General features: G+C 26.1%; 3 protein-coding genes across 15 annotated transcripts in view; 2 read left to right on the top strand and 1 right to left on the bottom strand.

Moving 5' to 3' along the window:
* The window catches only part of LOC108001786 (myb protein), a 35,985-nt gene extending 34,618 nt beyond the window's left edge, over positions 1–1,367 (top strand). For all 6 annotated transcript variants that reach the window (XM_017062980.3, XM_017062979.3, XM_017062983.3 and 3 more), the window contains one exon: positions 331–1,367. In XM_017062980.3, coding sequence (XP_016918469.1) covers positions 331–465 — 135 coding nt within the window. In that variant the 3' untranslated portion in view covers positions 466–1,367. The remainder of the gene's footprint in view (positions 1–330) is intronic.
* LOC108001789 (RING finger and CHY zinc finger domain-containing protein 1) lies at positions 627–8,356 on the bottom strand. 5 transcript variants are annotated; one of them, XM_017062993.3, is made up of 5 exons: positions 7,777–8,356; positions 4,703–5,020; positions 4,188–4,466; positions 3,968–4,072; positions 627–3,886 (listed from the first exon to the last, which is right to left on the bottom strand). In XM_017062993.3, the coding sequence occupies exons 1-4, from the start codon at positions 7,900–7,902 to the stop codon at positions 3,977–3,979; spliced, it is 819 nt and encodes a 272-aa protein (XP_016918482.1). In that variant the 5' UTR covers positions 7,903–8,356; the 3' UTR covers positions 627–3,886; positions 3,968–3,976. The 5 variants fall into 5 exon arrangements, with proteins under 5 accessions (XP_016918482.1, XP_061927701.1, XP_016918480.1 ...); XM_062071717.1 differs by having other exon boundaries at positions 627–3,883; XM_017062991.3 differs by having other exon boundaries at positions 3,982–4,072.
* Positions 8,357–9,164: 808 nt separating this feature from the next.
* On the top strand, positions 9,165–12,580 carry LOC108001824 (PX domain-containing protein kinase-like protein). Of its 4 annotated transcripts, none has more exons than XM_062071658.1 (9): positions 9,165–9,292; positions 9,371–9,565; positions 9,989–10,177; positions 10,271–10,367; positions 10,570–10,994; positions 11,075–11,251; positions 11,332–11,742; positions 11,827–11,983; positions 12,363–12,580. In XM_062071658.1, the coding sequence occupies exons 2-9, from the start codon at positions 9,464–9,466 to the stop codon at positions 12,554–12,556; spliced, it is 1,752 nt and encodes a 583-aa protein (XP_061927642.1). In that variant the 5' UTR covers positions 9,165–9,292; positions 9,371–9,463; the 3' UTR covers positions 12,557–12,580. The 4 variants fall into 4 exon arrangements, with proteins under 4 accessions (XP_061927642.1, XP_016918534.1, XP_016918533.1 ...); XM_017063045.3 differs by adding an exon at positions 12,059–12,103 and having other exon boundaries at positions 9,165–9,565; XM_017063044.3 differs by having other exon boundaries at positions 9,165–9,565; positions 12,372–12,580.
* Positions 12,581–13,269: the final 689 nt, after the last annotated feature.

Below are 13,269 nucleotides of genomic sequence, written 5' to 3'. Positions count from 1 at the left end.
ATAGATCAAATTTCATTGCAATATTTGATCTCTTGAAATATTAAATAGCTCATGTAAGGGCAATAAAATTATTAAATGTATACTTTAAAACTATTAAATATATCATGTAGTTTATATTAAAATTGTTCAATTAATTTAATCTTATGTGTATAAAGTTTTAAAGAATTTAGTTTATAATTTTTTAAGTATAAGACAGTTTTAAATATTTAATCTTATTATATTTTAAATATTGCTAATGTAATCATTTTGTATATATTATTATTTTATGATATTAATATCATAATTACGCTATTTACTTTAATTTTTATCCTTGGTTTGTTCTAATTGCAGGTACATTTAGAAGCACAATGGGCAACAGTAGCATGTGGACGTACACGCGATCAGCTCGAAATGACGCGAGCTGCTCGACGATTCCTTAGCAGTCATGGATACTTGCCATTACGTCCTCGTTCTTTGAATTTTTGAGAGTCCTTTTGTAAACATGGGGACTCAGTCGCACTTCGTGGTACAAAAAATGCGACATTAAACTAGTCGTAATTAAAATAATACGGCACTTCCGTTTAAGGAATATAGCCTTTTTCTATCAAATTTATCACATGATATAAAAGAAAAAGAAACACAGGAAAGCAAAGAAAAAATAAATCTATTAGGCAATTTTACAGGTTGAATACGAATGGATGCATTAGAATAATCTTTTATAAATCATATAATTGATATAAAATTGAGATATTCTAATGCATAGCATATGTATACAAATAAATGAATTTTCTTTTTATGAAAAAATCCACAGTGCATCTGAAATTGTATCTTAAAAAGAGAAGAAATGTCACGCTTTATAAATACTTATATTTATGATTTGTTCTCAGTAGGATATATGTGGACCACAAATAAATCACAAAAACAAAAATAAAGCAAGATATTTCTGCCTTTTTTGATAGGAAGTTGCTATTATGTTGGCGTATAGATAGTGATGAATATAGAAAAAAGAAATAAAATTTCATTTCTTTTCGTAAACATATTTATTCCTGATAGTACAAATTATAAGTTTATATGCAATTTTTTAAAAAGACATCAGGAATCAATAATGTTTACATAAAGAAATTCGTGTGTGAATTGATATTAAAAACAATTTATTTTCTATTAAAATATGAAAAAATTTTTGCCATATAAAGTAGCGACTTCTTATCATATTACGAAACGATGAAAGAATAAAATAATAGCTGGTTTATTTGATACAATAGTATATATATTATATAATATAAAACAAAAGCATTATTGCGGCCGTTATGTACAAAGAGCCTTTGTAACTGGTATTTAATTTACAATTGAATAATAAAGACGTGATAATAATCACACCAAAAAATAAACAATTGGTAATATTTTTTTAAACCAGCACAATGTTATTTTCAAATTAGAAAAAATTATGTCATGATTTGATTTAATATGTCATAATTTCTTACATTATGCTTTTAAATCAAATTATGTGTTAATATAACAATAACAATTCAATTTTCGGTGTATATTAACGTCTTTTATGAAACTTGGAATGCCATGAAATGAATAATACAAGTGCTTATACAATAAACAGCCATACACATATTATTCAACAAACAATTGAAAAAGATTCAATAATCAAAAAAATCTCACAATCAGGTGAGGTATATCAAGAGTGCCTACCAACTCGACTTTTATTTGAGCTTGAAACATCGTATCATATTTTAATATTTTAAACATGTCCTTTAGAATGTTATGCACAAATATGCTTTATCTCATATTAGCAATCGAAATATATAGTATCTAAACGTGAATGATGATAAGATTACTCAGTAGTATATGCGTACAAACTGAATACAATATGACAATGTTTATGAGCGATGTAGAAAGCGTCAAACATAATTCTAAAGCTCTTTCTGTACACGCGTTTTCTTAATATGTTTCAACAGTATATAGAATTTGGGATTTTCATTAAAACTTTGAGATCAAATTAAAAAAATTTATTATAATATTAAATTTTAATTTTAGGAATTATTAGTTATATATAAAGTGTTAACATATTCATGAGACATTTTTGATCTAGAGGCTAAAACAAACACAAAAATTGATATATAAAAATATTAGTTGAAACTTATTTATTATATTATAAATAATTGAAATTTGCAATCAAAATTTTTAAATAAAGCAATACAATTATGATAGAGTTGTCTCATTTCATTTAAATTAATTTCATTTAAATTTAAATGTAAATTTCAATTGCTTATAACTTAATGAATATGCTTCAATTGAATTTTTATATATCAAATTTTTACATATCAATTTTTTAATTTGATTTTTAAAATCTCTGAAGATATTCCATACCTTGTATAATATGCATTGTTTAGAATTTTTATTACCAATTATATTTATTTTGTTTTAAAGTTAAAAACAATTAATAAAGTATATTTTTTTTAATTATTTAATTAAATTTAATTTAAAAAAAATTACTGTTACCAATTTATTCATCTGTATTGGATATTTTTTCAAAAATATAATTGGAATAAAGTATCATCATTTCGCTTTATATAATTAGACATTAAAATGTCTAACAACATGAATCACTAATTCATGTAAAACGAGTTAAACATATTTATCGTGTTTTACGTATTTTCTTGAAGGAAAAATTAAAAACACTAATTTTTTTTATTATGGTAAAATATTTTCTCTATTATGAATTATGCTAAATATTTATTAATTATTAAAATGAAATTTAATATCAAATTCCATAAAAATATATATTTAAACGCGTGCACTAAAAGATGCCTAATTATACGCACAAATTTATAATTATCGTTTTTAATTTACAATAACATGATGGTAATGCCCGATAAAATTCGATAGATGAATGTCGAAGCTTGAAATCTCACCATTTATTTCGAAGGTTTACGATATAAATTTATTTCGTATATTTTCAAAAAATTATTGTATTAGATATCAGCTTACGTCACCCAACTATCTGAGATTCCTCCGCGCATTTTTTTTCTATATATAGAACATTTGTATTAAGAAGTGATTCAAGTGATCTTTGACTAGATGGCGATCTTTTCGAAAATTGCGCGTACAATAATTAATTAAGAAATAAAATGCGTCTTATTAGTAATAATCTCATTGATTTCTATCTCTACATGTAACTGTATAATATAACATCGGGGAACTATGTATATCATAAAGGAACTCTTAGCTGTTGATTATAATAGTAGCTAAAAGAGGGAAATTTTTTGACTAGCACTACCGGTATATGTTGATCAAATAGCATTTACGAAAAGATTGCATCAAAAGAAAGTCACGCATCATGAAATGTTCAAAACTCTATTTAATAACAGCGCGAGAAGAATTTTAAGAAATGGGTGATACCATGCATACTGTGTCACCAATCGATAACAAAATGAGAATCGCCAAGAATATATTATATATTTCATTTAGAATTACTATCATTATGTGTAATAATTAATATATTTTCGTAAAATGAATCTACTATTCTTAATAATTTGAATTAAAATGAATTCACGATTTAAATCGTGATTATTGAATAATTTTCGATGTCTCATGGTTAAAAATATAAGCGCTGATCATTTTCAGTCACTATATTCAGCCTCCTAATAAAATAACATCTATAAAAAGTCTGAAAACAATCAACAAAGATGTATAAATTCACTAAAAACAAATAAAGAGGTATAATGCCAAAGAGGCCATTTTCTAATGTCTTTTTCTTTCTCAATCGCTTAAAAGCAACACTTTCTCGCGGGAATTGCATAATTTTCCCGTTGTAATACTCAGAATTTTGTTCTGCATAATTTTTCTTCATTATCCATAATGTTGATACTAATTATTTAATCCAATGTATCTGGATCTGCTAAAAATTTTTTAAAACACTAGTTTTAGAAACTAATTGTAAAAATTAAAAATATTATTACTATAAAAATTAAATAATTACTAATTAATATCAACCTGGAGAAGGAGATCCTTTAACTCTGCAAGTGTTATAACTTCCACAATTCAAACATTTCAAACCTACAATATGGAATTTTACTGTTGACTCCTAAAAAATTGTTTCATTGATTACATTTAATTTATCATTACTTTTTGATTATATAAATACATAAATTTTTATTACATAAATAATTCAAATATTTAAAATAAAATGCTTCTTTTACCTCATGACAGTCTTTGCACAGAATATCAACCTTATAATCCCTATATTCTTCTGGCATTGGTGTTGATGATACTTCCATATCCAAAAATCTCCATAAATCAGTCATATCTAGAAGGGATACTTGGCAAGTTGGACACGCATAATGTCCTGAATGTAACAATTCCTCAAAACATGTGCGATGAAGCAAATGACCACAGTTTGGAATGTGACAAGGTATACGACTTGTGTGAATATCCTCAAGACAAACTGGACAATTTGCATGAGAAACATTTTCTACACACTGAAAATATGACACAAAACATTAATTTATATGAATTATTTTCTATGATTATAATTCAAAACTGAAACTTTTTATCTATCATTTCATCAAATCAAGTATATATATTTATTACAGTTTTTATTATTAAATTAAGTTTATTTTTATTAATTAAATTAATAAATAATTTTTAGTTAAGTATATCATACAGAATAGAAATACTTTCATTGGCATTTAATCAAAATTGATATATTACATACCGTGTGTCCGTTTTGTAATTGAACTGGTAAACACATGTTGCACTTGGCACAGTGGAAAAATCGGTCACGACCGCCAACTCTACATATTCCGCAGCCATCGCAATGATACTGATTTTTGTCCTCATCATCAAATAAATTACACTCGAGGCATGTATATTTACCGAATCGACAATGACAATTTTGGCAAGTGGCTTGTACTGGCTGACGAGTATCACATAAAACGCATATCAGTTCTGTGACTTCTTTTCTGTTTACTGTATGAGTCTCTTCTTTGTCGTGGCAGAATCGACATGTATATACCTTGTTGCAACATGGTGTCTAAAAAATAATAAATATTACCGGTTACTTTTAAAAAATGTTATATATATTTTTAAATTCAAATTTTCAATTAAAATACTAGAAAAGTGTTATCGATATTTCTTGGACACTTTAGAAAACGAAGGTCTTAGATAATAATCCAATTAGCCCCCATATGAATCCATCCTTGATCCCTAACCCTTTCGATGCAGCAGACGCTTATAAGCGTTCGGCAAAACTGTTCGACAACGTACGGTGATCAGCGTACAGAGAACATGATAACATACCATTATGAAACTCGTTTCGCACGTGATGCTAGTACGTTCAGCGACATCGAAAGAATTAATCACATGAATCAAGTTAAAAAAACATTTATAGTTGTCAACAACTATATGAATTTTTCCATTATTAAGAAAATCTATAATGATTCATATAAAATTTTTCCATGCAATAATGATTCATTGATTGTCGAAAGGATGGAATATTTTAATATTAATATTTTAATAATCGACTCAGCATAGTATATAATTGACTTTTATCATGATTATTGAATTTCTATTAGATGGCGCACATTCGCATCTCCCACGTGTTATCGTAACACGTGTTAATTATTTCAATAATTTTATATAAATTTTATATAAAAAATTATATAAAAAATGAAAAATATTAATTTTTATAAATTGAAATTTCATTAAAATAACTATTATTTATATTGAATTAAATAAAAATTCAACAAAATCTTATAACAAAATCACATTAATTTATCGATATGATGTCAAATTTTAATGATTTTTAAATATTATTATATATATTATAAATATAAGATAATAAAATAGAATTTTAAACAATTTTTTCCTATACATATAACCATCAGTTTTAGTTTTTATATATATATATATGACAACATGTGCGTTAAATGCGATCACCATATATAATCGGTTTTCAAAATGTACTGTAGATCAAAGCATAGATATTTCTTTCAGAATGTTTAAACATTCAAATGCTAGTAATTATTTTTTGTAAAGTTATTTGTTTAGTTTCTAAAATTAATCTATGATAATCTATGGTAAAACTAAAATTAATCAATGATTCTATACAATTATATATAAATATATATATAATAAAAAGTTCTAAAATTTTCTATATATATTTAATAACATATTTAAAAATATTTATAACATATTTATATATATTTAATAACATATTTAAAAATTATCCACAAAGCATATATATCGATAATTTATCATAATTTTAATAAAAGAATTATTTAATGCAATTTTTGAATTTCAAAAATTTTTGAATTTTTGAAAAAAAATTATTATTTCAAAGTTATTATAATTAAAATATATTACTGACTTACTATGTATATATAGTTTGCTTTTTTAGTAAGATATAATAGATGTATGTTTTCTCGATCATAAGATATAGATTATTCACAGTGCTCTCTTGAATAATATTTGAATAACAAAAATTTAAGTGTCTTATCTTTATGCGTTCAGGTAAACAAGACAAATCGTGTAAGCAGACAAGTAAATCACAAATCTGATATATTTTATTATAAAATACGAAATATCTATTGGAAATATCCATGAAAAAAAAAATCATAATTATATATATTTTTTTTCAGACAACTTAGAAAAACTAGTCACTGGTAGCAGCACATGACATTTGACTTATCGCGGCAATTGGTAAGCAACACTGTGAGAGGGCGTTTCATTACAACATATAGCTGAACTTCATCGATTTGTTGCTACGTACATCATACACATATGAAACGCATGTCGCGTTTACAATGAATAAGAAAAGCTCGTGTATAAGTGATTTCGGTGTTAGTCGTTAATTGTAAGACCGCTATGCGCGTCGTTTATTTTAGAAACATTTATCCAGAATTATAAATATTATTGATTATTCAAGTTCAAGAATAATTTTTAAGGTATTGAAACTTTTTATTTTCAACTTTTTATTATAGTGCGTTATAGATATTTAAATAGATTACTCTATGAATGCTTTTCGACTTTTATCTGTTGTTTTAGGCGGCGCTCAAAACGTTTCTTATGAAATGTAAATTCGGTTTATTAGTTGAATGAAAATTCATTGAAATATACCGACTATAAATCTATAATTGTCAACTATTAATTTACCATGCAAATTTTTTAAAATAATCGGATAATTAAATTTATTCAATAATTTTAAATAGGATTACAATTATGATAATGCAAACATATAAACAATAAATCTTTATTGACATTTTATAATGTTCGCACAAAAATCATATTATAAAAAGTTTTACAAAAAGTCTCATTTCAATCTCATATGAAATCTTTCGTTTCTACATTGATTAATTTGAAATATATACATATATCCGTAGGGATGCTGTTATGCGAATTAATTGAATTAACTGTCAATCGGTGACGTACTTACAACCACTTAACGGCCCAATTAATAATATACATGAAAAAGATATAATCTATAACCACTCGTTATATTGTTACTAGAGAATTAATCAGAAATCTTAATAAATATATATATTTACTATGGTATAAAACAGAAGGAATTTAAAAATTAATAAAATCAAGATCATCGTTTATTGTAACAAATTCAAAAAATGCTTGATGTGAACGTAGAGATACGGAAGTATTACAAACGGTATCTAAAAAAAATATACGTTCTTTTGTAGTTGAAACGCACGAATTGATCATTGAACATCTGCGTGATCAAAACCGAAAACAGAGGGATTATAAATGTATTTGCGAGAAAAAACCAATTGAGGTACTTACAACAAATTTGGATTTTCGTTTATAATGCTCGCAGCCGTAATCATCATCAGCAGTGGCTTCTAAGGGTTCCTCCTTTGACGTCGACGCACGATCAGCCACAGTGCGCGCTTCGTCGTTATTCTCCATATCTTTCGATGATCCTAAATTCCTGCCTCTTTCTCCTCCGCCGCCTCCTTCTTCTCATCGACTCGCACGTCCTTTCCAGATTTTCTTGTGCCGTATCCGATTAACACTATCTCGGCCACAGTTTGTTTGTTTAATTAACACGCTAGCGGCGATTCAAAAACGGTAGAAAAAGAACACCGACGTAGAACGTTCGGATCACGCGCCGACAAGCAAGCAAGGGCTGTTTATCCTGTATGAATAAGCCCTCAACCTGAACCAACGGGAAATATTTCGAGTCTCACATGTCTGGTCATAAGAAAATTGAATCGTGCCATCATTAGCAGTTAATGTATTATAGCACGTCTCTACGTCGCGAATATTTCGAAGAAATTTCACAATCCGTCCCCTAAATCGCAGGATTTTTGTTGCACGTCTGATTGTAAGAAATGATAGCTTTTGTTTGTCTGTTACAGAACTATGTTTGGCTGAATAACTATCATTTCTTGGAAATTTTGAAGAAAAACGAATCGACACTCGCCACTTCTGACACTTCTCCACTTCGTTGTACTATCACCACGGTGTAATGATTACAACGGCAGACGATGTTCGGAAAAAAGGATGCAAAACTATGGCCGGAAGTTGTGACGACTCGATGAAGTACTACGTCGCGTTTATACATATCCGACCCGCGAAAATTTAAATACTTATAATGCAAGCAATTCAATAATATTATTTCGTAAAATTTAAATTATCAACATGAAATAATAAGTAATAAATAAATTCGCTTTTTCTGTCAATTTATTATATTATTAATTGTTATAAAAGCTAACAAAAGTTATGATATATATAAATATAAATAAGATAAACATTCAAAACATCCTAATCCAACTAATTTTGTATAATGTATGCTACAATCAAATGCAATTTTATCTTGTTATCTATAACTTAGTCAAATTTAGTTTCTATATTTTGTTATTAGATCGCATGATATGAATTTATGATAAATTTAATTGCATAAATGTAATAATCTGGCATTTTAATCGATAACATGATAAATTCATCAATAATATGAAATATATGATAAAAATTTACGAAAAATTTAATTGTTTAATAAATTGTTTAATTACTTCATTATTTCATGACATAATTAAATTTATATTAATTATTTTTAAATTTATAATTAATTATTTATAAATAATTTGGAATAAAATTTTTATAATTTACTCAAAATAAATAAAATAAATATAAAATATAGAAATTTTATGTTTATTGTAGTGGTCATCTGATTGTGGCATCACTGCAAAAGTGTATATAATAAAATGGTGAAAGATGGGTGTCAAGCTTTAAGAAAATTGATGTAATTCATTAAATAAAATTTGTGTTGATCATTAAAAAACATTAATCAATATCGGTGCATCTTTTTGAATCTGTTATTGAATCATTTAAAATAATTGTATATAATACGTTGACCAATGTTGCAATGATACAGAAGTGCGTCATGTATGGCGACTTACGAAAAATATGCGATAGCCATACGCAGTTCGCCCCGCACGGGCTCTGCATTCTGTCGGACTAATGATCAATGGCTTTATTTGAGAAGCGATATACAAATAAAGTGCTGTTAGATGATACAGAAAAGCTGACGAGCGTCATTGAAAATGCAAGAACAATCGACGGACATACGGTACGGTACACGCTTAATACGTATATTTTGACATTTAGTCGATAAAAGATGATCTTCATACATGTCGGATTTTCGCTCCAATCTCATATCGTTAAATCAACGTCGGACGTTATTGTTGATTATCTAGACATTCTGGATGCTTCTCTTGCATGTTTCAAAGATAAACAATTTTATAATATATTTTTCTACACATAAAATTTATATAGTTAAAATTAATTTTGTATATATAATATATTAAAAAAAAGATATGTATACTTAAAAAATATAAAAAAATATAATATTATTGGAATGTACAATATATAAGTATTAGAATATATTATATATAGTTTAATTTATTTTTTAATCATACATTTATTTAAAAATTGTTATTTATTAATACAGGAATGATATAAATATATATTTTTATATTATATTTATTTATAGGAATATGTGATTAGAACACAAAGAGGTCCACTTTCTGAGAAATTTTGGAGAGTTAGCAGACGCTACAATGACTTTGTACAGCTTAATGCAGCTTTATCAATATCTGGTATTGATCTGGCACTTCCTCCAAAGAAAATCATTGGTAATATGGAACCAGACTTCATAGCTCAACGTCAAATAGCCCTACAGGTTAATTATATAAATTATATAAAAAATTAATTACATAAAAAAAATCATAATTATTAAGTATTAATTTAATATAATTATTTTATTTATTTTTAGAATTATTTAAACAATATACTAATGAATCCTATATTGGCTTCATCACTTCCTATGAAAAAATTCTTAGATCCAGATAATTATACAGCACCATTACATGGTATGATTTAATTATAATAATATAATAATATAATTAAGTAAAAATAATATGATATATGTATATGATATATGTATATGATAATATGTATATAAATAAGTTATATGTAAATAACATTATGTTTAGGTATTAAAAAAATCTTATTTTAAATTATTAATTTATATTTAAAATATAATTTATTTTCATAAATAACTTTTATTTTCAGAAATAGCTTTGCAACAGGTGTCATTAGCCTTACGTAGTGATGCAAATTTTGAAGTTTGTAAAGCCATTCCTGATATGGGATGGCGGTTAAGAAAACATTATTATACTGTAAAAAACCGTCAAAATTCAAAACAAGAATTATTACTTGCATGGGTAGAATTTGGTCCAGATAAACATTTGCAAGATAAAGATATGCAAGGTGTTTTTAAAAGTTTAGGAACATTAAAGCATAATTATATAGAACCAATTGTTTATCAACATGTAACTGAAAATGGAGCATTAATGATAAGAAATTTTTATCCGACGGGTACATTACGTGACATTTTGTGCATAACTAAACCTAAACAACCATTTATAAAAAAGTATGGAAATCCAAAACAAACCAAATCATTAACAGTGCCTGAAATTGCTATGTATGGTTACCAGGTAAAAATATAATAATAAATAATAAATAAATATAATAAATAAAAATAATAGATTTTATAGCTAAATAATTCTTATTTTAGATTTTGGAAGCTTTAGGATTTCTTCATGAAAAAGGTCTACCATATGGACATTTACATACAGGAAATATTCTTTTAACACAAAAATGTGCCAAGTTATTGGATGTAGAAAATGGTCTTCTAGGTTTACCAGCATTTTATCGTCCTTATGTTGTACAAAGGCGTAAACTTCATGCCACGGTATACTTCACATTACATTAGAAAAATATCGTATAAATTTCTCAATATAAATATGTATGTATATTCTTTTTTCTTTACAGACTCAAGTAGATATTTATTCTTTTGGACATGTATTATATGAAATGGCATTTGGAAGACCATTGTTAGAAGCAACATGTTCGGAATTACCATATTGCGATTTAACTTTAAAAAGTCTACTAGAAGTGATACTTTCACCAGAAGCCTTGAAACAGGATTTACCAACAATATCACATTTATTAGAACATCCATTCTTTGAATCAGCAAAACATATTACATTTGCTGTTGGATCCATAGAAAAACCACATTTCAAATTAAGTAGTCATTTGAAAGAAGCTCTACAAGAAGCAGTAAACAAAGCAGAACAAAGACTAAAAGAAGAACAAAAAGTAGCAAGACATCAAAAAAGACTTGTCAAAGTTCAAGAAATGATGAGTTCAGAGGAAGAAATGAAAAAGCGAAAACAGAAACTAGTAAAAAAATACTATATTTAAATATTGTATTAAAATATTAATATATTTCTTAAACTGAAAAGACAAATGTTTCTATTATTCTAGAAAAAGGAGCAAAAATTAGCCCAAGAACAACGTTCTGCAAACCAATTAAGTGCAAATGGAATAAAACATGTAAATGGTAAGAGTCCGGAACGCTCGGATAGTCCTACTAGTACTTCTACAGCAACCAGTGTTGGAACTTTAACGCCTCCATCACTGCGTAAGTATCAAATTACTTTTTTCATTAATTTTTATTAAAAATTAACATTAATCAATATTCATGACTTTATATTAGCTGGGCACAAAAGTTGATGGCGCATACTACGCTTATTTCTCTCACGTAGGTCATATGATCACTCAAACACTAATTATTCACGTTCATACATTTTTTCATATAATTATCGCTTGGATACATTTCGAGTATATAATAATATAATATAATAATAGGTTTAATGAATAGTATATTTATAGCATATAGTATATCTTTATAAAAATAATGTAATTAATAAAAAATTAAATAAAATAAAATAATAATAAAATAGTATGTATCCAAACGACATTATAAAAATTATATAAAGTTACAATCTATTTAACTAAAGGTTCTATAGATGTGCGACAAGGTGATGGAGTTCCTGCAAAAAGTATTATACCAGCACCTCCGTCACAGATGACTGCAACTATTGATGTGTCAAGTAATGTCTCAAAATTGACCAACGAACGAGCTGCTCTGCTTGGAAGTATTTGTAATTTCAATAAAACTAGTCTTCGTAAAGTTGCCAATGAATATCATTGAGATAAAAGGAGATGATAGACACAAGAATGAGAGAAATGAGAGAAATGAGAGAAATGAATGCTGAATGATCATATTAATTTATCAAAAGAGGATAATGTATGATCACAATCTATACCAAAAGCATGTTATTTTTTTTATCGGATCGTGAGATTTTATTTCGATCGCGATACTTGCGAAATCTATATAAATAAATAAATAAATAAATATATATATATATTTAAATTCTATACAATCTATACAAAAATATATATATATATATTCTGTAGAATCAATTAACATGTATATTATGTAGAAATAGATAGTTATAAATCGTATAATTACAAATAAATATAAAATAATTCTATTTATCTATATTAGAAGCACGAATCAAGTTATTAGAATCAAACAATATTTAAATATTATTTGTTGTTATTTTTTAATTCCTTAAACACCGTCCAATGATGGATTCGAAATTTTATAAAAATATTAAATTATCTTTTTAAAGAAAGTTTTTTTAATAATGATGTAATATTATACAATTAATGTCATATACATTATATATAATAATAAAATTAATTTTATCTTTAATCATATTTAAATTTATTGAAAAATTGTTAACATTATATTTATCAAATACTATTTTATATTTTAATTATACTTATAAATGAAGTTCAATTTAATTATAAATTCAAGTCTCGCGATCGAATTCTTCTCTTTTACACTTAGTTCATATT

This window comes from Apis cerana, linkage group LG1 (assembly GCF_029169275.1).
Source record: "Apis cerana isolate GH-2021 linkage group LG1, AcerK_1.0, whole genome shotgun sequence".
In the NCBI taxonomy this organism is placed as follows: domain Eukaryota; kingdom Metazoa; phylum Arthropoda; class Insecta; order Hymenoptera; family Apidae; genus Apis; species Apis cerana.
The sequence above is the reverse complement of the archived record's forward strand: the minus strand, read 5'-3'. Positions and strand labels throughout refer to the sequence as shown.

Coding starts and splice junctions, on each gene's coding strand:
- LOC108001789 (XM_017062991.3), bottom strand. CDS start 7,902: ATGGAGAATAACGACGAAGCGCGCACTGTGGCTGATCGTGCGTCGACG. Junction 5,021..7,776: donor AACGAAAATCCAAATTTGTT/GTAAGTACCTCA, acceptor ATTATTTTTTAG/ACACCATGTTGCAACAAGGT. Junction 4,073..4,187: donor TGTGCAAAGACTGTCATGAG/GTAAAAGAAGCA, acceptor ACAATTTTTTAG/GAGTCAACAGTAAAATTCCA.
- LOC108001824 (XM_062071658.1), top strand. CDS start 9,464: ATGGCTTTATTTGAGAAGCGATATACAAATAAAGTGCTGTTAGATGAT. Junction 9,566..9,988: donor GAACAATCGACGGACATACG/GTACGGTACACG, acceptor ATTTATTTATAG/GAATATGTGATTAGAACACA. Junction 11,252..11,331: donor GGCGTAAACTTCATGCCACG/GTATACTTCACA, acceptor TTTTCTTTACAG/ACTCAAGTAGATATTTATTC.